Source organism: Carcharodon carcharias, chromosome 7 (genome assembly GCF_017639515.1).
Source record: "Carcharodon carcharias isolate sCarCar2 chromosome 7, sCarCar2.pri, whole genome shotgun sequence".
NCBI classification, from domain to species: Eukaryota; Metazoa; Chordata; class Chondrichthyes; order Lamniformes; family Lamnidae; genus Carcharodon; species Carcharodon carcharias.
This window is the reverse complement of record NC_054473.1, coordinates 68,110,854-68,134,544: the sequence shown is the minus strand read 5'-3', so window position 1 is coordinate 68,134,544 and position 23,691 is coordinate 68,110,854. Positions and strand designations below refer to the sequence as shown.

At 41.6% G+C, this 23,691-nt stretch overlaps 1 protein-coding gene across 1 annotated transcript in view; it reads left to right on the top strand.

Annotated features, from left to right (window-relative positions):
• Positions 1 to 9,534: 9,534 nt before the first annotated feature.
• The window catches only part of lmcd1 (LIM and cysteine-rich domains 1), a 66,168-nt gene continuing 52,011 nt past the window's right edge, over positions 9,535 to 23,691 (top strand). Inside the window, exons 1-2 of the mRNA XM_041192563.1 lie at positions 9,535 to 9,718; positions 23,285 to 23,370. Of these exons, the coding sequence (XP_041048497.1) occupies positions 9,677 to 9,718; positions 23,285 to 23,370 (128 nt within the window). The 5' untranslated portion in view covers positions 9,535 to 9,676. The remainder of the gene's footprint in view (positions 9,719 to 23,284; positions 23,371 to 23,691) is intronic.

The window sequence follows — 23,691 nt, the reverse complement described above, 5'->3', positions numbered from 1 at the left end:
TCAGCTTTAATGATCCAGAATTTGGGTACTTGATGCCTTCATCCACCACTAATGTGAAACTATTGGAATTCTTCTGAAACAGTCCAGATCAACCAAAGTAATGCCCTTAGTCAAAAGATTGGGCATATTCTCGACCAAAAAGCACTGCCCAATCTCCATTTCACACTGTAACCTTTCCATTTATTTTTGCTTTGCCATTGATGCAGAATAAAAATAACATAGGCAGGTTGTCACCTCCTCAGCCACAGGTGGCATCTGGCTCCCAGCAAAGAAACAGCGAAAGGTCATTGGGCAAACACTTCCACTTTATTTAAAAGAAAAAGATAGAACAGATCAAACATGAAAGGGTTTGAATCAGGCATAAATGACACATTCACAAAGGAGCCAGCAGAAGTCCAGGGGACCTGGAATGTTCAGGACCCCTCCTAAAGGCTGGGACATTGATCTAGATGGCAGTCCAGAGAGTGATCTAATAGGAGCAGCACTTTCCTTCATTTTCATTAAAAAAGATAACTTTTCTGAATTTCATTCCAAATGGAGACCATTCAAAATTAAATCTGAACATTGATCCACCCTCAACTCCCCTTGGTCCCACAGATTTTTGAGAATGAATAATATCAGGCTCCATGTTAGAGGCATCACTTAACAACTTCAGGGAAATGGGGTCAGGATATGTTACTGGTCGCACAGCTGCAACCCAGACCCACAGCCACACAGATGCAGCCGGGTGGTCTGGTAGGGCAGAAACAGTCTGCACCTTTTAACACAGCTTTTATTGAAAACATAATCGTAGAAAGAAAACACTGATTATTAATGTGGGAGGTGGTGAATGATTTCCAAATGGGATTTCTGAATCCAAATCCATCCAAATTTGAAGAATGTCTGATTGTGTCTAAGGACAGTATTCCCTCACAGTTCCAAGCAACAGCAGTTAATAACAAAAAAGTTTTTTTTACTCTCTGGGAAGGCAATTGGAAACAAATCCATGTATTGAATCCAATGTGAACACCCATCCTTTAATAAATCAGTTTGTTAGGGAACTCCACTGCTGACAACTCTGTGGAAGAAATGTTCCCAGAAGAGGATTCCAGTACAGCTCTGTCTAAATCGCAAGGAAGAAGGAGAAAAGAAAAACACTGAAAATCTTGACTCTCTGTTTGCCCAAGCCACAAACATACAGTTTGGCCAAATTGCTGTCTATCACAGTGACAATGCATTAACATGTGGATGTAGTACAATCCATTGGAAAGCATGGGTTTATTTCATCTGGAATGCACTTCTGAGAGAACTGAGAGAAGCAGTAGTGGTACACAAAGCCTTGCAACAAATTGTTCCATAGAAAATTCCAAATTCCACTCCGCCAATACACTGCAGCTTGAGTAGTGTGCTGCTGCATGTCTCTGCTCATACACGAGGTATATCTCCTTTATCCCACAGTGATAATAGTGAATTAACTTTTGTTTTTAAATGTTTACATTAGTTTGCGTTCTTCAAGGTGAGCAATAGGGGCAACCGATATCAGCATCAAGTAACATATGGAACATCTAGACTGAAGTGGAATTCCTTTTCTACTTTAAAGACACTGTATAAATTGTTGTTATTCTATCCCAGGAATGTTGATGGTTTCCAGCCTCAGAATAGCACCCTGTGATGCACCAGTGTGATACTTTGCCCCAAAATCGCTCCCAATAATTTTCTTGCGGTTTCTGAATCAAACTTCCAATATTAGCTTTCTGCTTTGATATAGTTCCAATCAGAACTATTTTGAAACTGCCCAAACTCATCCGTCACAGAACACGAATAGCCAGAAACCAGGATCGACAACCATCGCATCAGCTGGAGCCCAGTTGTACATCATGCTTCTAGAACACATCATAATGAACCAAGCTTCCCCAGCGGGGAAAAAGGGTTTGATATGACCAAAATTCATCTGAAAAGAAATATTTTTCCTGTGTTTTTTTCCATCATCTTCCATTTGCATTATTTGTCCTGCTTCCTACAGAAGACCATGCTGGTTACAAATGCTGTTGAGGAAACTGTTCATACAATTCCCATGCCAGCCCACAAGCGGATGGTTTCATGTCAGGGATGTTCAAAATGCATCCTCTGAACCCTGCAACTCAACTCTTGAGGCCAGGCAACTCCGTTTAATTTGTATCTATACGTCTGGTTTGTGCTGTTTGAAAATTGTAGCTGACCAGTTTGAAGGTTACCATTTTAGCCCACTGGTGTATAAGTCCTAAAGTAAGGAAACCAAGATCTGTTAATATCAGCAACTGAAGATGTATGCAAATTAGTGGAAATATTGATTGATTAAATGGGGCCCCTCCCCATGCCCAAAGGCTCTGTTGTACATATGCCTGAAACTCATGCTGAAAAAAATACTTGTACACCTCAGAGAATATTGGAGGGAAATGACATCTGGTCTCTCCTCCATCCATTACCTTTCCCCTTCCCAAAACAAATGAAAAAACAGAAAGGAAATTTGGGAGGATAGAGTCATGCGACAAGTCTCATTCAATGTGAAACAACATTCCAACTCCTGTCCTGAGTTTATTTGATCAGAATGAGAAGACTTACTTGCACCACACATACCAGTTAATTCCACCTACACATGAGCATCTGTGTTTTGGATTCTCATTTCACCCAATGAACATAAGGGATAAGTGCTTATAAATGCTACCACATAACCTAAGCTGATATAATGTACACTGAATTATAAAATGTTGCTGCCATGTGTCCTACATCACAACGGCGACTGCACCAAAAGTACTTCATTAGTTACACTTTGGGATAGCCTGATGTTGTGAAAGGTGCTATATAAATGCAAATGCACACTCTTTCTTGCAGCTTTTGTCGATTTCTGTCCCTGTATGCAATGAATGAAAACATTAGAAATTTAATACTAGTTAAAATTGATATAGGATTACCAACAGAAGCTCAATAGTGCTTTCATAAAATCCAGTGGAGTCCCATAATTTGGTGTTGATGTTGACCTAGTACTTTAGAGGAAGTTGGGTATTGTAAACTGTGATCAACCACATAGAAACATCTAAGGGTTGCTAAAGTAATACAGTCCTCACATTTGCAGAGAATCAAGAGTGGCTCAGTAGCACCATTACTGACCGAGTTGGCTGAGTCCTAAAGGACATAGCTGCTAGACTGGGTCTGCGGCAGGTGGTGAGGGAACCAACAAGAGGGAAAAACATACCTGACCTCACCCTCACCAACCTGTCTGCCGCAGAAGCATCTGTCCATGACAGTATTGATAGGAGTGACTACCTTACAGTTCTTGTGGAGACGAAGTCCCATTTTCATGTTGAGGATACCCTCCATCATGTTGTGTGGTACTACCACCATGCTAATTGGGATAGATTTCGAACAGATCTAGCAACTCAAGATTGGGTATCCATGAGACACTGTGGGCCATCAGCAGCAGCAGAATTGTACTCAAATACAATCTGTAACCTCAGAGTCCAGCATATCCTCCACTCTACCATTGCCATCAAGCCAGGGGATCAGCCTGGTTCAATGGGGAGTGTAGGAGGGCATGCCAGGAGCAGCACTAGGTTTACATAAAAATGAGGTGTCAACCTGGTGAAGTTATAACATAGGCCAACTTGCATGCCAAACAGCATAAGCAGCAAGTGATAGACAGAGCCAAGCAATCCCACAACCAATGGATCAGATCTAATCTCCGCAGTCCTGCCACATTCAGTCATGAATGCTGGTGGACAATTAAACATCTCACTAAAGGAGGAAGCTCCACAAATATCCCCATCCTCAATGATAGGGGAATCCAGCACATCAGTGTAAAAGATAAGGCTGAAGCATTTGCTACAATCTTCAGCTAGGAGTGCCGAGTGGATGATTCATCTCAGCCTCGTATTGAGGTCCCCAGTATCAGAGTTGCCAGTCTTCAGACAATTCAATTCACTCCACGTGATATCAAGAAACAGCAGAAAGCACTGGATACTGCAAAGGTTATGGGACCTGACAATATTCTAGCAATAGTGCTAAAGACTTGCGCCCCACAACTTGCCATTCCCATAGCAAAGCTGTTCCAGTACAGCTGCAACACTGGCATTTACCCAGCTATGTGGAAAATTGCCCAGGTATGTCCTGTACACAAAAAGCAGGACAAGTCCAATCCAGCCAATTACGCTCCATCAGTCTACTCTCAATCATCAGTAAAGTAATGGAAGGGGTTATCAACAGTGCTATCAAGTGGCACTTGCTTAGAAATAACCTGCTCACTGATGCCCAGTTTGGGTTCCGCCAGGGCCACTCAGCTCCTGATTACGTTACAGTCTTGCTTCAAACCTGGACAAAAGAGCTGAAGAGGTGAGGGGAGAGTGACTGCCCTTGACATCAAGGCAGCATTTGACCATGTAGCATCAAGGAGCCCTAACAAAACTGGAGTTAATGGGAATCGGGGAAAACTGTCCACTGGTTGGAGTCATACTTAGCACAAAGGAAGGTGGTTGTGGTTGTTGGAGGTCAGTCATTTCAGTTCCAGGACATCACTGCAGGAATTCCTCAGGGTAGTATCTTTGGCCCAACCATCTTCAGCTGCTTCATCAATGACCTTCCTTCCATCATAAGGTCAGAAGTGGGGATGTTCGCTGATAGTTGCACAATGTTCAGCACCATTTGTGACTTCTCAGTTACTGAAGCAGTCCATGTTCAAATGCACTAAGACCTGGACAATATCCTGGCATGGACTGACAAGTGGCATGTAACATTCACGCAACAAAAGTGCCAGGCAATGACCATCTCCAACAAGAGAAAATCTAACCATCACCCCTTGACATTCATTGACATTATCATCACTGAATCCTCGACTATCAACATCCTGGGGCTTACCACTGGCCAAAACTGAACTGGACTAGCCATATAAATACTGTGGCGACAAAAGCAGGGTCAGAGGCTAAGGATCCTGCGGTGCGTAACTCACTTCCTGACTCCCCAAAGCCTGTCCAACATCTACAAGGCACAAGTCAGGAGTGTGATGGAATACTCTCCACTTCCCTGGATGAGTGCAGCTCCAACAGCACTCAAGAAGCTTGACACCATCCAGAACAAAGCAACCTACTTGATTGGCACCACATCCACAAACATTCACTCCCTTCACCCCCAATACATAGTAGCAGCATGTGCATCATCTACAAGAGGCACTGCAGAAACTCACCAAGGTTCCTTAGACAGTACGTTCCAAACCCATGACCACTACCATCTAGTAGGACAAGGACAGCAGATGGATGGGAAGACCACCACCTGGAAGTTCACATCCAAGCCATTCACCATCCTGACTCGGAAGTATATCGCGCTCCTTCACTGTCGCTGGGTCAAAATCCTGGAACTCTCTCCCTAACAGCACTGTGGGTGTACCCTCACCACATGGACTGCAGCGGTTCAAGAAGGCAGCTCAACATCACCTTCTCAAGGGCAACTAAGGACAGGCAACAAATGCTGGCCCAGCCAGCGAAGCCCACAACCTGTGAATGAATAAAAAAATTATTTCGCTCAGCACCTTCTTCTGTGTATGAACAACAACAAGCAGACATTGAACAATGAAAGCAAAATTAGAGAATGTAATTGAAGGCAGGTCTAAAGAGAGAGATATTGGTGATCCCTGCAAAGATGGAAAGAGAGGTAGCAAAGGTTAGGGAAAGCATTCCAGATGGAGCACAGCTAGATGAGTGGAGGGTGTGTACTGGTATATAAGATTGGAAGAGGTTACAGAGATAGGAAGAAATAAGAAATAGGAAGAAATAAGGTTATTGAGTAGCTTTCAAATGAATATTTTACTTCAATTAATTAAATTTGGGAACTAATGGAGTTCGACAACAGTTACACATTAGGGCTTAGATGTGGGATAGCATGTGGGTGAAATGGTTTTGGATGATTTGGAGTTAATACAGGTTGAAGCTTCAGATGGCACTGAGTAGAGTGCCAAAACCGAGCTTGGAGGTGACAAATATATTGTTGATGATTTTTGACATTAATGGGAATGAGGCAATTGCAAAAGGGAGCAATGTTTCAGAGGTGGAATGAAATATTATTGATGGTGGATGGGATATAGAGTATGAAGATCGGCTCCAGGCCAAATAGGACACCATAGTTACTGAATGTTAGGCTTGACCATTCTGCCGGAGAATGGAATTGGGGTTAATTATCTTGTTGGAACCAATCAAGATGATTTAAATTTTACCAAAATTAATTTGGAAAAAATTCCAATTCATATATTGTTGTCAAAGCTTATCACTGTAGTTATCCTCAGCAAGACCCAGAATCCTACAACTGCATGATACAATGTCATGGTGTGTAAGCCCCCTGCACAACATCACGATTTCTATTAATCAGAAAAGCTGAAATTATGACTCACCAATTTAATACAGAATTATGCAATTGACCATTGTGATTTATCTGGCTAGCCTAAGAAATATTATACTCAATGGTATGCATCATATCCTTCTACTCATTTTCTTCTTCAGGTATTTACCAACTCATCCATGAATTTACACTGACACAGTTAACCCCCACTAACTCCCTTAGCCATATATTCAATAAATTCACCAGTATCTTCATAAGTATTTAACCTAAATGGTCTTTTCATCTTTCTTTAAGTGTGACAGTATCTAACAATGCTTTCTTCCAAGCAGTCACATGAAAAGCAATAACATTATATATACCACCCACACAGAAGAAACCAAGCAAGGAATCTGAAACATCTTTGCCGATATTCATATAGTTCACTGACATACCTTGAAATATTCAATGTACCGTGTGTGATATGACATAGTATCTCCTGATAGGCCTTAGATAAAGTGCTGCATAAGATATTCTCCAACAAGTTAGGGTCAGTTCAGACCATGTGGTGGGGAATATCAACTGGCTAAAGTGAAAGAAGTGGAGGAGGGTCAAAATGGGAGCTCGGATGCTATAGGGCAGGGGTGGGACTATTGAGTCAGGTATCCCATGAGCCTGCTTTAGGGTGTAAACTGTCCCCAGTCTACATAATGATTCTGAAATTGCAGTCTTCACATAAGTATCCAGATGACACCAAACTGTAAACTCAGCTTGGGCTGATCAGTGGCAAATGTACTATAATGCATTTGCCCATAAATTTCATTTTTATCAACGGTCCAGCAGCAAATGGGCTGAGGGACAGACAGAGACTGGTGACGTTACAGAGGTGGAAGTAGGTACTATTTGAAATGGAGAGGGTCTGGAGTTGGAAGCTTAGCTTGGGGTCAAATAATACTAAAATCGTGAATGGTTTGGTTCAGTCTCAGGCAATAGGATGAAAGAAGGATGGAGTCAGTGGCTTGGGAACTACATAGAAGAACATATAGTCCATTCCTACTGCACTTTGGTACAGTGCATTATTAGTGATATAGAAACATAAAAAGATTTACTGAACAGAAGGAGACCATTTCATCCATCATGTCTCTGCTGGCCAAGAAAAAAGCTATCTAGTCTAACCCTACCTTCCAATTCTTGGTCCATAGCTTTGTAGGTCACAACAACTCAAGTGTATATCCAAGTATTATTTAAATGCAATGAGGGTTTCTGCTTCTATCACCCTTTCAGATGGTGAGTTCCAGACCCCACCATCCTCTGAGTGAAAAAAATTATTGCTCAGCTTCCCTCTAATCCTTCCACCAATTATTTTAAATCTATTTCCCCTCCAAGTCACTCACCATCCTTACTTGGAAATATATTGCCGTTTCTTCACTGTCGCTGGGTCAAAATCCTGGAACTCCCTTCCCAATAATAATGTGGGTGTACCTATGCCACATGGACTGCAGCGGTTCAAGAAGGCAGCTCAACGCCACCCTCTCAAGAGCGATTAGGGATGGGCAATAAAAGCTGGCCTAGCCGGTGATGCTCACACCCTGTGAAAGAATTTTTTAAAATGCCCCTGGTTATTGATCTCTCTGCTGATAGAACAATTACTTTCCTATCCACTCTCTCTCGGCCCCTCATAATTTTATACATTAGAAATAACATGTAATATAATTTTGCCCTCAGCGTCCTCTGTTCCAAAGAAAACAAGCCCAGACTATCCAATATTTCCTTATAACTAACAGTCTCCAATCCTGGCAACATCCTCATAAATCTCTTCCGTACCCTCTACAGTATGGTCACATCCTTCTAGTAATGTAGTGACTAGAACTACAAGCAATACTCTAGCTGTGGTCTAACTACTGATTTACACAGTTCTAGCATAACCTCCCCAGTCTCATACTTTAGCCTTGGCCTATAGAGGGAAGTATCCTATTTGCCTTCTTGTCCACCTTTTCTACCTGTCCTGCTACCCTTAGAGATCAATAGACATCCACTCCAAAGTCCTCTACACTTTTCAGAATCCCATTATTTATTGTGTATTTCCTTACCTTGTTTGTCCTTCCCAAATGCAGTACCTCATACTTCCCAAGATTAATTGATTTATCACTTTTTTGCCCACCTGACCAGCCATTGATCTCCCCTTGCAGTCTACAGCTTTCTTCCTCCCTATTGACCGCACAGCCAACTTTTATATCATTTCCAAGCTTCTTAATCATACCCCCTACATTTAAGTCTAAATCATTGATATATACCACAAAAGGTAAGGGACAGTACTGAACTGCTCTGGGAACAGCCTTCCAGTCACAACAAGACCTGTTGACCATTACCCTTTGCTTCCTGCCTCTGAGCCAATTTTGGATCCAATTTGCCACTTTCCTTTGGATCCCATGGGTTTTTGATTTACTAGGTGGGGCCACATCAAAAGGCTTGCTAAAACCCATGTGGAGGTGATCCAACTGACTACCCTCATCACCCTTGTTATTTCCTCAAAAATTTAATCAAGTCAGTGAGACATGATCTTCCCTTAACTAAACCAAGCTACAAATGTGCAACATGGTAAAAAAACACACACAAACTAGTTCTGTTGAAGGGTCATGTGGACTCGAAACGTCAACTCTTCTTCTCCGCCGATGCTGCCAGACCTGCTGAGTTTTTCCAGGTAATTCTGTTTTTGTTTCACACAAACTACATATGCCTTTACCCTTCACTGCTGTCTGAAGTGGGCTGTACAGAATGAATATAGCTAATTGCCACACTTTGCTAAAGGAACAGCAATTTAAATTCAACTCACAAATGTCAGTCCACACTGATTTTAACAAAACCCATTCTTTGGCCTGAGGTTTACTGTTTATATCTGGCCTGAATTACTGTATATCGTTCCCTTGAAAGGAAAGAACAAATGATTAGAAGCAGGAAGTAGCCCCGCTTCCCTCTCGGTGCTGGGTTTTGAAAAGAATGAATCAAGCATTTTTCGACAATGCATCCATCAGATGAGCTCAGAGGCCAGCCTGACATCATGCCAGCGAGAAATGGGCGTTCCCCAACTGGGTGGAAACAGGCAATCCCTCCCCTCCCCCCGGGGCTGGCGGGGAAGCAGATCCCCTGCACGTCCTGATTCGCTTCTCCAAGTGGCGAAGCCCTGCCCTCCCTCTCAAATAAAAGTACCTCGCCACTTGAGCTGCAGAAGCGCAGTCGGCAAGTGGCAAATACACACACACGTAAAATATCAGGACTGCTGGTTTTGTCAACTTAAGTAGATTTAAAGGCAGGAACGAAGGAGGTGGGGGAAACCCATTCAGTAATTGATCCACCGTTTAAAAAGATGCAGTCTGGCCACATGGAACTCAACACGGGGATGCAGAAGGTAAGTTTTATATATATATATATATCCGCTGTCACTGGGCTTGTTCAGGTCGCTCTCCGAGGTGATCTGGAATAACCTGGGTGGTGATAAGTATAGCAGATAGGGATTTCCTTGGCATGCACTTATTTACGAACAACAGGTCGCTCCTGGTTTCGATAACTGGATCTTGTATGTCGAGTTTCACCCGCGTCCTAGTCCCAGATTGTACAATGAATATACTTGGGTGGGAAAATTGCAACTTTCCTGTTCGAGGTGCTAGAGATTCAATTCTCTTTTTGGTTTATTCTGCCTTTAATACCAACTACTGGGACCAGTTTGGCGCTCATAGAACCCATCATTTGATACAACTCCAAATGCCTTTTCCAGTATCTCCTCAAGGTAAAAATTCGAGGCTCCTTATCTTTCCTGTTTTTTCATCGTTAGGAAATTGTACCATTCATAGCCTCAAAGTGCGGAGAAACTGGGAGGAAAACCAATCTTCTCCCTGTCGGAGGTATGGTCCCGAATGAGAGAGGGAAACTCAGTGGCACAAAAAATAGTCTTCCACAGCATTGTTGAACAAGTTTCTGCAGTGATTGCGAGCACAGGGTTACCTAGCATCAGGGGACCTATGCTGACTTTTCGCAGGTTTGTGAGGGAGGCGTTGCTGCTAAAAATTCACCTATCCCAAACAGCGAACAGAACAAATGATTTGCACCGGTGTCATTGTTCTGAGTCTGTGCTCGCTCTCTGAACCGACCTCACTCGCCTGGCGGCTGCCTGTTCGGCCACCTTTTTTGGAATGAAGCTAACAGTGGGCTGGAAGTAAACTTTTGCACTTTTGCACTCACTGTAAAGGCCTATTTTGCCTTATTCTGACTCTATGATGAAACCTCTGGAAGCTAAGGCGTGGCTCAGGGCGCTTTTATACCGCTGGGGACAGCCCCGAGGTGACCGCTCATTCTTCTGGTTTATTGCTAGCGAGACACAGCCTGAAGCCGCCAATGCTCACTGCAGCTGGTCAGTGACCCCAAGGCTTTCTCAGCTCCCAAACCAGTTTCTCTGTACGAACACTTAGCAAAGTTTTAGTCCGTGCTACTCGAGGGTATCACATTTGCCTCTTTTTTATTTAAAAAAATCTCCACGCCTTTTTTTAAAAAAATATATTGTTTTATAAGCAATTGAATGGTCGCTCTGTCTCTTCTGACAACAATCTCTACTTGTCACCCAAGGCATTTTGCGTTTAAGCCTCGCGCCAGTCCTTGAACGTGGGAACTGACACTTGCATAGTACCGAGAGGGTGCCGGCAGTGTCCCAGGCGCAGTCCTTGAGGAAAGATTTTAAATCGAAGCCGTGTCTGTTCCTGTCGTTCAAGATTCCAAGGCACCACTTACAGAACAGCAGCCAGTTCTCCCACTACCCTGTACAACAATGCCACCAGCACTACCAAAATATGAAAAAAAAACACGTTTCGAATCCGCATGACTAGAGTCATTTGGATTCGAAACGTTAACTGTTTTTCTCTCCACAGATGCTGTTAGACTTGCTGAGTTTTTCCAGCATTTTCTGTTTTTATTTCAGATTTCCAGCATCCACAGTATTTTGCTTTTATTTCGTATGGATTAATTGGTTATTGATCTTATTTACTATTTGCTGGACCTTGTGTGCAAAATGGCTACTATGTCCACCACAACGTAAAATGTATTTTGAAATACTTCATACGTGAAAAACACTAGATGAAAGACTTTGCCCTTCATTTGTAGCGTTGGATAGTCACAAAAATTACTTTATTAAACGAGGAGTTGCAACTGATAAAATAAATGTTTCTAGAAAACATTTTTCAATAAGCTTTACATAATTAGTAAACAAAAGAATTCACTAAAGATACTAGAATTTTGTTTGAATTAAACTTATTTTCTTTCAAGAGCTAAGTTTGCATACAGACCCGTGTACTGCGATCTCTATCCTCTAATCATTTTAAAGAAGCTGAAACACGGCTGAGACCAAACTGAGTAGCTGTGTGTTAGCAGAAATGCTTGCTGCCCATTCACCACTTTTCGGCTCAGACTGTTAGTCATGCCTGTTCAAGTATCTGAAGTTAAAACTTGGTGTGTGGTGAAAGTAATTGGATAGCCAGCAGGCACCAGAGAAGTGGAAGTGCTGTAGTCATTACTCTATCCCAATGCCTGCAGCAGTCACATGGGATTGATTTGTTTTCATTAAGTTATAGGCTGATTTTGCTGTGGCAAGGCATGTAGCGGCATCTGCTGTTACTTATTCTTGCCCTTGCACATTTTAAGTTCAGAAGGAATTGTGTGGCAATTTGCTGAAAGTTCAAACTAAAAGCAATGCAGTGAGGGACCTGGGTGAACAGGGCAGCTATCTGTGTATTTCCTTTAACCAGTCAGATTCAAGACTTGTGAAATTAATAAAGCAAGGAACAAAAAGGAACTATAAGTTGGAATGAGTTAAATTGATGTCAAATCAGGTATGAAAAGAGATTGGATTACGAGAGAAGAAAAAGACAAAGGAAAGGTAATGAATCTAAACATGTTAAATTTGACATTTTGCAAATCTCAAACTGCAATTTAAACAAATTAAAAGTACTTGGATAGGCACTTGAAGTGCCATAACCTACAAGGTAAGGAACCAGAAGCTGGAATTAGGCTGGATGGCTACTTGCTGGCTGGCCCAGGCCTGATGGACCAAATTATCTCTTTATGTGCTGTAAATGTCTATGGTTCAATTAATGCCTGAAGAAATGAGGCTCCACGCTTGTAGTAGTTAATTTTCAGTGCCAGGATGGTTGACTGGCAGTAATTAACAGTTATCACATCATTAAAAGGGTAGTTAGACTTGAAATGTCAAGAATTAGCTTTCAGTGGCAAGCTTAGTTTGTAGCTGTTGCAGCAATTTTACAGCAGCCAATGCATTTTAATGTGAGACAGACGGCAAAATGGCATTTTCATGAAACTAATGGCAAAGCAGCATCTCTCCGACAGCAACTTTTTTGGATATTCGCATTTAAGCATGCATGTGCTCCTCCCCTGAAGTTGTTGTATGATTTACAGAAATAATTAGTCTCACCATTATTTGACAACAAATCATTGTTTTCTACCTAATCTACCTATATATCAACATAAAATAGTTTATGTGCAGTTATATTTAAGTTGCTACTCTGAGCCAGGTATTTGGCTGTGGAGGTTGGTACATGTCATGGCTTTGCTAGATGTTTAACAAGTGTGACAAAAGTATAATGGTTTTCATAATATTTTTCTGGTTTATTGTGAAGTAGATTTATAGGTGTGATTATAGTTGGGTCTGGCTATGTGATTTAATTATACTTGGAGTCAAGTAGACCGCAAGCTTGAAATCATCAAAAGAAGCTAGGTGTAGGAATGTGCTTGACATGCTAATGAGTAAACATGGATGCTAGCTTAGCATGTAAGGTGGGAAGGGAATTTGCATTTTTAGATAAATGAAGGGATTGTTGGATTTTAACAGGATCTTGGTCTGTTTACAGCTAACCAGATAAGCAAGGCTAAGGAGTGTTTATTTTTCCCAAAGGTTACTAGCAATATTGGCAACATGAATGTTTTAATATTATGAGGAAGATACAGTTTCAAGACATGGAATGATAGAATTTACACATTAAAAAGAGGGAAACCTATGTAAAGGAGAGTGAAAGGCTATGTGGAGAAGGCCATGCATGGCCTAAAAGGAGCATCTTGAAATAGCCTTTAAGAAGCCTCTAGCCATTTGTGTGTAAATCTGTTATGTAAAGTAACTGAAGATGGGAAGCCGTTTGGAATTCCTCTGTCAAATGGGTATTGTGTTAATTGCTGGTTTCCTTTTAAATCTAAAATCTATTTTAGACTGTTGCCATAAAGGAGGGTGTAACTGGGAGTCAGGTCAATTAGGAATTTTAGGATTTGTTATAGTAGTAACTGTAGTCTTACGTATGTGTTTGAAATCATTTTTATTTTGTTTTAATTTAATTTTTAAAATCTCTAAAGGTCTTGGTGGACTTACTACTTCTGAATTCAGTGCACACATCTTTTTGTAATAAATACAAATTGCAAAACCATTGTGTCAGTGCAACCAAGTTTCCCTTGTGGGTTTTGTCCACCTGGCATACATCTGCCATATCATAACACAAGCCAACTGCTCAGAAGATTTTGTTTATTAGCATGGCTGCTAGTAAATTTCTAAAAGCTTCAAAAATATCTAAATCAAACAACAAAAGTCATTTAATTTTTTGCAATGGTTCAATTTTTCACCACATGAATTCTGTATCCTATTGTGTGGATCCATTATTTATTTGAGTTTTCGGTGAACTTTCAGCTGCAGAAAAGCAGATATGCAAGCCATGATCTACCCACCACCTCCATCCTCCCATTTGCCTATATTGAAATCCATTTTTCACAGTTTTTCCCATTCACTTTGCTTCAATCATGCAGCACACTTTTACCACAGTGTTGAAATATGGACATTACAGAATATTTCGGTCTGGTAGGAAGAGATTCAGAATGATAAAAAGGCTGTTGGCTTGTCCTGATCCCTTCAGCATCTTGGAACTTCAGCTGTCATAGTTAAAAATCTCTCCTTTTTTTAAAAAAAAGTAAATTTCTGCCTTAGGTAGAAATTAAGTAAGAAATCAAGATCCAGGGTCAAAGCCAACAACACAGGACAGCATCAAGGCTCTGAAGAGTGAAAAGGAATATTGATGGATGGCTAATGATCAGTTTGAGTCTTAAAAACCAAAGGATTGTAAGAACAATCAAGTTCCTGGGCAAAAATAAACAGCTGTGCAATAGGTCTTGATTTCAGCACTGTGGAAAAGGGGAAGAGCATATCGGGAGACATATTTAGTGCTTAGCAGCGCAAGACAGGAAAGTTCAGAGAAACATTGGCCATTATTAGTATCAATAAAATAGAGTCAATGGTTATGACAGCGGAGCAACAGAAGTTAGATCCCGGAAATTAAAGAAGGCGATTGGACGATATCAAGCTTTCCCTTACCCTCTGTACCGGAGTTTGAGAGGTAAGGAGAAATGGCAGGGCCATCACAGACATGGCAGAAATAAGGATGGCGAAGAGATCTTGGTGCAAAGTATCTCTCCTGTCCCTTCTGCTTGAGAGCAGATGCTTGGTTACCAATGCACATGTTAGTGAATGTGGATGTACCAGGAACGCATGTCAGTGCTGAATGATGGAGTGGCATAGCATTCATTCTGCACACATTTCGAGTATCATGGCTCAGTGTAATCGAGGTCAAGAACACAGTTAAACCTCATCCATACTAGTATTTTTTTTCCTGCACCTGTCTGTGGAGCTTCTCCACTGATTTGACAGTGTTAGTTTGATGATCAGGGTTTTAGGACCCCGGAGAGATGGTTGTTCAGCCACCACGATTTGTTTGCATAGTTCTGGATATTATTATCAAAACACCTTTTGTCACTTTGTAGTGTTGGATGAGTGATGTTTGCCAATGGGTGAATGCTGTTGAATTCATATCACTCACATCGTAAAGCCCTTACTAAATCAGAAAATAGCCAGAACTGTACTGGTCTGTTTTATCAGCATTAATAGGTCATGAATAAAACAAGTTTTGGCTGTTTGCAGTGGTCAAATTTTGCATTTTATAGCATTTATGTGGCAGTTTTGACAATATTATTTTCATTATTATAAGCACAGGAAATAAAGTTTCCTCCCAGAGAGAATAATAACCCTCTCAACACTCTATTAGGAGTCTAGGTGTCATGAGTGCGCAGAATTTCATCCTTTCTCCACTTGTTGGGATAGCTGATGACACAGTATTTATTGCTTTATGAAACAGGTACCATTGTATTTCAGGCTGAAGATAGAGGTATGGAGGGGACTGAACTGGAGTTTTGCACCACCAACTGTGACAGTCACCAGGCAAGATTTAGCTGCTAGTGCAGTTAGAGAATTAGTCATACAGCAGGACAGAGGAGGCAGATCAGTATGCTGGAAGAAGAGTGGGCCATCTGTCTATGTTATGAGTGAAATTTTACAGCCCTGTCGTGGTGGGGGCGGGGCCGTAAAATGTGTTGAGCTGTTCAAAAGTCCATTGACTTTGGGACCATAAAATCTTGCCAGTGTAAAATTCAGCCCTATTGAAGGTGAGATTTCCCGGCCCCACCCACTGCCGAGATTTGTCCGGTCCTGCAGTGATTCAATGGACTTTTGGCTGGGCCGCCGTGTCTCCCGTGGTGGGTCCTGCCACAGCGAGGCCGGAAAAGCCCGGCCCTAATGTTCAGAGATTGACTGGCAGTAAACCATCTTGCTGATCTTGAGAATCATTCGGCTTCTGTTGATGGTTCCTTCTCAAAGTTTATATTATTGGCGCCAGGGATAAATCTGCACTTAAAACATAAGGGATGTTGCCACTTTTATTTTCAATTGAGAAGTATAGGTGAATGGTCAAGTTCCATATTTCGGGACTGAGATTGAAGAAAAAGACAAAGAGGTTTACCAAGAAGATACCATTGGTTGCAGGCAACCTTAAGTTTAAAAAGATGCAGTAGCAAGAGCAGATTAAGGTAGGTAAAGAATTTCACAGCTTCAAGGTACTGGGGAAAATGAGTGAAATAAGGGGTAGTGCAAGAAGCCATGATTTCAATGTGGTGAAGATGCAGGGAGAAAGATGGGCATGCAGAACAGAACATTTGAAGGTTAAGAGGAGGCATGTCCACGGTGGTATCGATGAAATAGAGACAGACAGACAGACTGGAGGTGACTCGAGGGTTGCTTATGAGATGATGAGCTCTTGCTTGTATCCTGTTGGGAGGAGTGAGAGAGTAATGTGACATTGGAGTAGTTTTCAATATTGAATAGACTTGGACTTTAAAGGGAATTGATTTATGGTTGGAGGAGAAGGGGAAACTGAGTACCTTGGTGACAGCATTAGAAGTGAAGGAGATTTTGGAGTTGCATTTCATATCGGAAGAATTTGTACAGACGAGAATATAGTGGGTTAAGATGGAGGTCTCAATATTTTCAGTAGTACTTGCTGGTTGGACTTGCAGGTGTGTGAAGATACGCTGTCTTTGAAGAATTGGAAGAAGTAGAGTTTTAATTAGACCATCATGAAGAGGGCTAAGGTGCATTGACACAACAGTTGCACCTCAAAAGGAATGGGACTTGGGACACAACTAACAGAGGTTGCTGATGATTCAAATCCACTCTCAGCAAAAGGTTAGATACAGTTCAATGATAAATTGAGTTAATCATTGGAATGAAGAAAGAAGAGCATGGAAGAGATAGCAGAACTCCAGGAGAATGGGGACATCAGCAAGGTCATTCCCTGAAGCATGGTTCGAATGGTATTGAAGCACTTAGTTTTATGTTCTTAGTGTAAGGATTAAACTCAGTTGGAGCATGGATCAGACACTCTGTCCAACAATGTGCATTCATCCAGTCAACAAATAACATCACCCTTAGGTATGATTCCCACACCAGCTGCTCTCTTGGCCTCTGAGTGACATTGCCAATTTATGTCAAACTGTATCACTCTTTGCCATGAACCTCATTCTTATTAGTGGCCAGTCTTTGACTTTTTTTTGCCATTTTTAATAAACAATGACTAACTTGAATAGACCATAGAAATAGAATTGTGGCATGTAATGCAGAAGTAGTTTGTAGATCAGTGTAAAAATAAGTAAGGAAACAAAGGAGGGAATATATGTCAATTATAATATGCTGATTAGGAAAGAGTTTCAGAGTTGTAGTGGATAAATCTATGAAACTATAGCTTTGTGCTGAGATACAATTTATACTGAAAAGGTTCATTAAGATATTGGTTGCAGAAGGATAGAGTTATATAAAAAGTGGTTATATTGTTCCAGTTAGATATTGGTCAGACCCCAACTGGAGTACATTGTGCAGTTTTGATAACCTAATTGTAGGGGAAATATTATTGCCCTCGAGATGATAAGGCCATAGGCAACAACTCCCTGGCAGCAGGCATTTCAATTATGTGGAGGGAATTGGACTTGTTTTGGAAAAGGAGAGCTGTTGCTGTAACTTAATCAACGTTTTCCATTTCATAAAGAATATCTGAAATGTTGGTAAAAGCAAAATACTGCAAATGCTGGAGATCTGAAATAAAAACAGGAGACGCTGGAAAAACTCAGGTCTGGCAGCAGCTGTGGAGGGAGAAACAGTTAACATTTCGAGCCTGTATGCCTCTTACAGAGCCCTGAAGAGGAGTCATACGGATTCAAAGCGTGAACTCTGTTTCTCTCCACAGATGCTGCCAGACCTGCTGAGTTTTTCCAGCATTTTTGGCAACGTTAATCCAGTGTCTCTCTTCCTCATCAAATGCGGTTTCCTCCAAATCACAACTACTTCCTTTGTGTGGCTCTTGTGTGACATATAAAACTGTAAGCTAGCACCACGAGAATGCTGCCAGTACAAGGCATTTGGGTTTGCATTAGAAAAACACAAATTCCGATTAAATTAAGAAAGCTTGTTTTGGCCTGAGTACCTCACTGTTGGAATTTAAGGTTATTAGTGTTGTTAGTCTTGCGGTCACTATACAACTGATCAGTGTACAGCCCATTTTTAGAAAGGTTAACTTATGGCATTTTATTGAAAGTGCTCTGACACTGTAGCCTTCAGACTTCCCTCATCTATAAACAACTGAGAACTTAGATGAAATTTCTTGTGTGTCTGGGAAGAAACTCCTTAATGTCAACATTAAATATTTTTCTATTTTTACCTGCAAAAATCTATTCTAGATTTACCTGTTGGCAAGCAAAACAAAAGGTTTATTGGAGTTAAAAAAATACTGCATTTGCTGGAAATCTGAAACAGCAATGGAAAATGCTGGAACACACACATCACTCAACTCCTATGGTGAGAACAGGGTGTGGGCTTTTCAAAATAAAAAATAAGAAAGTAGAAAGACATGACAGCTCGATCAGATAAAGGGGAGAGAGAAAAATAAGTTTGTTTAAAAATTGAGGAGAATGATCACCTAACAATTTGTCCCCTTTGGTTTCTGATTTTATATTAATACACCTAACTGTCTTTTTTGAAGAAGAGTACAAACCTGAAACGTTAAAACGTTAACTCGTCTGCCCTTTCTACAGACGCTGACAGACTTGCTGGCACCCAGCCAACGCTCCAACACCCAGCATTTTCTGTTTATGTGAAAGGTTGAACTGGTGATAGCTCCTTGACGAGCAATAAAGCTCACAGGAGATACAGGCCTGATGTCATCTCATTGGAGCGCTGGTTAAAATTTGAATAATGGTGGCACTGATGTGCAGGCCCTTCTTTGTTATATGGGTACTAGGGAGAAATATTGCCATTCTGCGTGGCGATTTGGTAAAGATGTGTACAGGATGTACAAATGTATGAAGTACAAATCCTACCACCCACTGTAAATTTGAGCTCATTCAAAACTCTGCAGTGCGGATACTAACTCGCTCACCCCATCAGCCCTGTGCTCCCTGACCTACATTAGCCTCCATCTTGGCAATGCCATGTTTTTAAAATCCTCGTCCTTATATTTAAATCCCTCAGTGGCCTTCCTGCACCTTATCTCTATAAACTCATTCTACCCTACAACCTTCCAAGATCTCAGCATTTCTCCAATTTTGGCCTCTTGTGCACCCCTGATTTCATTCACTTCCACCATTGGCAATTGTGCTTTCGGCTGCCTAGGCCCTCTAACTCTGGAATTTCCTCCCAACCTGACCTCATTTAAGATGCTCTTAAAACTATCTAATTGCCCAGGCTTTTGATAATCTGTAACTTCGGTGACAAATCTTTCTTGATAACTTTTCTGTAAAACACCTTGGGATGTTGTACTACTGTGAAGGTACTATGTAAGTGCAAGTTTTGATGAAAGATCATTGTCGATCAGAGTTTAATCTAGGCAATGGGGGTCTTACCTGTTGGCTGGAGAGCTGGCACAAGCCCTGCGTTGCCTCCTTTGGGGGGGGCCCTGCCAATTGGGCACTTACATGGCCTTCCCTTGGATCAGGGCCCCCAAGAGCTGCTGAACAATGAGAGTCCAGCAGCTATCCATTGAAGGTAGGACCAGCAGGAGCTGTGGGAGCTGCCAGCAAGGCACCCATCAAAGGCTCAGGGTCAGCGTGGAACTCAGGACTTGGGCCATAGGTGATTGAGGGCAGAATTGGGGCTGCAGGGTGGGAGTTGTAGGGGTCAGCAGTAAGGACAGGAAATTGTGCTCTCCACCCCCCCGCCCCCCCAAATTTGTAATGCTGGATCCTTCAATCAGGCACTGAGAAGGGAGCCTCTAAGCAAATCTGAGCGGGTTTTGATTGTCAGGCTCCCTGCAAGGCAAGCTCCCCACCGCTGCTGGTTGGATCCCAGCCGTGGAGGGATGAGTGAGAACATTTTTTTCCTCAGTGGATCATTAGTCTGTGGAATTCTCTCCCCCAGAAAGCAATGGAAGTTGGATCATTGAATTTATTCAAAGTTGAGTTGGATAGATTTTTGATTGGCAAGGGAGTCAAGGGTTATGGGGGAGAAGACACGAAGGTGGACTTGAGACCACAACCAGATCAACCAATGATCTTATCGAATGGCAGAGCAAGCTGGAAGGCCTACTCCTGCTCATATGTTCTCTATATCAGATGAGGGTGAAAATAGTCAACAGATCGAGGGTTCTTTTAATAGTGTGTGGACTTCCCTTGAGGCTGAATGGGTTAATGTGACAGTGGGTTGTTGCTCTTTCTGGAGTTCTGTAAAGAGTAGACTGTGGGAGGGATGTCTGCTTTCCATTCCCACTCGTGGGTTCTGTTTAGAGGCTGATGCCAGGATCTGAGTAAGCCAGTAATATTAGTCACTGCTTAAGAGACTAAGTCCCCTTTTTCGTGGTGGCTGGGGGGTTAGGCACTAAAGGAAACAGCAGCACATTCATACCCTCCTGAGATGTTCATACTCGTTTAGCTAGATAAGAATAAGGTTATGTTTTAAATATGTTCTATGATTGATGAGCAGAGCTTGTTACACACTATGTTGTGATGAGAGTACAGTGGAATGTTGGAGAATTCCAGGGTTGTGTTAAGTGCTTTCCTTTTAAAGCTAAGGTTAGAGATACAGTAATTAGATGAATAGTGATTGAGGGCATAGCTTATCATGATAAATAGTGATTTAATACTATCTAATGTCAAATATGTTTTCAGACATTTTAGCAATGTTAATTGAGGGGTGAGGTGCGGTTGATGGATTATGACGCAATGTGTGCAACTATTTACCTTGTATTGCAGTCTGTCTCCCTGCATGTGTGATAGGCCAATATACGGTCAGTATGTGTTTACTATGAGAGGTCCTGTGGGCTGGCCTACTTGTATGCGTGACAGAGTAATGGCTGCAGATTGGTGGACATGTGAATGTGTAAATAGTGCAGAGTAGCAGCTATTGGTCATCAACGGTTATGTCCCATCCCCTCACCACTTGGTGAATCAATTAGTGCAAAGTTTTAATTGCAAAAAGTGTTGGCTGGGAATCCAGTCCCAATTTGGTGGGTTGCAATTTGCCTTTCTCTGCTTGTTTAATTTATCCTATAATGAAAGACCTTGGGCACCTCATTCTAGTTAAGAGGGCAAAGCACAAAGCTGCCAGCAAGTTAGTGCTAAGTTGTTAAGCTCAAAAGGCTCTTAAGTAAGGCTGGTGTGGGGAGTAAAACTCACTGCCAGCATAGAATGGTCTCTTGAGAATATCATTTTCAGGTGAGGCAATGTAAAAGGGGAGTTAATTCAACTTTAAACCATGTATCCAAGCTAATCCTTTTTTTAAACTTGCCAATTTTGTTCCTTTTTTCTCCCCATCTGTCCTGAATGTGTTGGCTCATTACTGGGAAACAGTTCTGCATAGGACCTCTCAGCCTCAGGTACTTTTATCTAAGTTGTTATTAGTAGGGTGAGCCTTCTTAGTGAATATTGGAACTATTTAACAATGTGGGCATTTAAGCTCCAGCCAATCCTATCATTACCAGACATATCCCTGCCAACATAGGTCACTGGACATTAGTCAGCGGTGGGGGCCCTGCTGATTTTGTTTTTCTAATTCAATGAGTGTTCCTGCAGCCAGCTCTGCTATCTCTACTAAGTAATTTAAATTGGCCCAAATAGAGGGTCAAACCTGGGACTGCAGAGCTCAGTAATTCCCCAGATAAGCAGGGAGTGATGCCCAATGGTGGTTTGTACTGATATTGAGGAAGTTTTCCAATTCTCTTTCTGTGTGGGCAACCTTTCAAAAATATGTTTTCAAAAATCATACATAGTAATAAGTCACCAATTGTAACAGCACATGAAATATATGGAGGGATATATGAATTTCACACTTGACAGCTTGCCTAAAATCATAGAACTTGAGCCATGTTTGAGTATTCATGAATTAGCCTACTATGTTCCAGTTTGGAATGCTGCCTGTTATCAAGAATAGTTCTCTGCTCATCTCTATCCAATATGTTTGCAACTCAAAGCAAATATTCAGACTTCATTCTTTCCTGAGTCTGAGTAGAATAAATATCAGTCCAATGTTAGCATAAATCATTTTCAGGTACACTTGGACCATTCAACGGGAGATCTGAGTGAACTGTCTTGACAGTATCATGTGGGCCAGCTTGTTATTATTGAATTTTGAAAGGATAAGACCTACGTTAGTGAAAATGCTACAATCCATGACTGATACAAGGTACAAAGAGGCGACCCAAGTGAAACTTTGACTTGACCTCATTTTAAGAACTGAAGGTTAGTTCAGGCACTGATCTGTTTGTGCCTTGTTGAACTCGGCAATCTTTAATGCCAAGAATTGAGGCTGCATCTACTGTAAAGCTTTCCGCATCACAGCAGCTGAATTTTACTAAACATTGCCTCTTGCCTGATGTTTATGGGCAGTAATAGAATATTAAAATATGCTAATATCATGACTCGTAATTTCGTATGAACTTGTTAGGCTTTGCTTTAGACTGTTGGACGGATGGGCAGGCGGGCGAACTAAGACTGCTCCTGATGTGGGAAAGCATTAAAGAATCAGTGGACAGAGAGGGAAAATTTATACATTTATCCCTCAGCCCAATTCACCTAACATTTGTCATACTAATATCCTGAGCTTTTCAGAATCTTCAAACCTGTGGACAATATATATAGACTGCAGTTTAGTTCAATGAAAGATTCATATACTCTGATGCTATTGTCACTTGTGGTGCCCTGTACTCCACTGCTTAGTCACTGAGGGCAAATATTATGGGGAAAAGAGCAGGGGAGTGAGACTTATTGGATAGCTCTTTCATAGAGATGGCATAGGTATGATGGGCCAAATGACCTCTGCTGTATCATTCTTTGATTATAACAGGATTGTTTTTGTGCAGCTGAATTCACAGGAGTATTGATAACGCTGGTTAGATATGTTGGAGTTTGCTTATTGGTCTTCTAAAGGGCATGAAAAAGTTTTGCAGAAGCTTTCCTCAAGAGATGGGCTGGACGGGGTCTATGGTGGAAAGGATTGTATGTGCTTTGTGGGCTAATTGAGCTTGATGGGCTGACCACCTCATTCTTGTATTTCTTTATATTCTCTTTTCAGATGTCCATTTTCCATCAAACAGGGAAAGGATCTCCATGTTCGGGATGCAAAGGAATGTGTAAAACGTTTGAGCCACATGCTTGGAGGTAAGTAATATCTATATCAATAATAGAATTTTACAGGACAGTTGGAGGCTATTCAGCTGCGTGCCTGTACTGGCTGTTGGAAAGAACTACCCGGTTAGTCCCATTGCTCCATTCTTTCCCTATGGCCCTGCAATTTTTTTCTGTTTCAAGTCACCAAGAAATGCAATGGGGAGATCAGAAGAACCTTCTTCACCCAATGAGTGGTGAGAATGCGGAATTCTGTACCTCCAAGGAGGTGTTATTGAAGTGAATAGTATAGATGGATTTATAGGAAACCAGAGAAGCATTTGAGGGAGGAGGGAATAGATAGTTATGATAAAT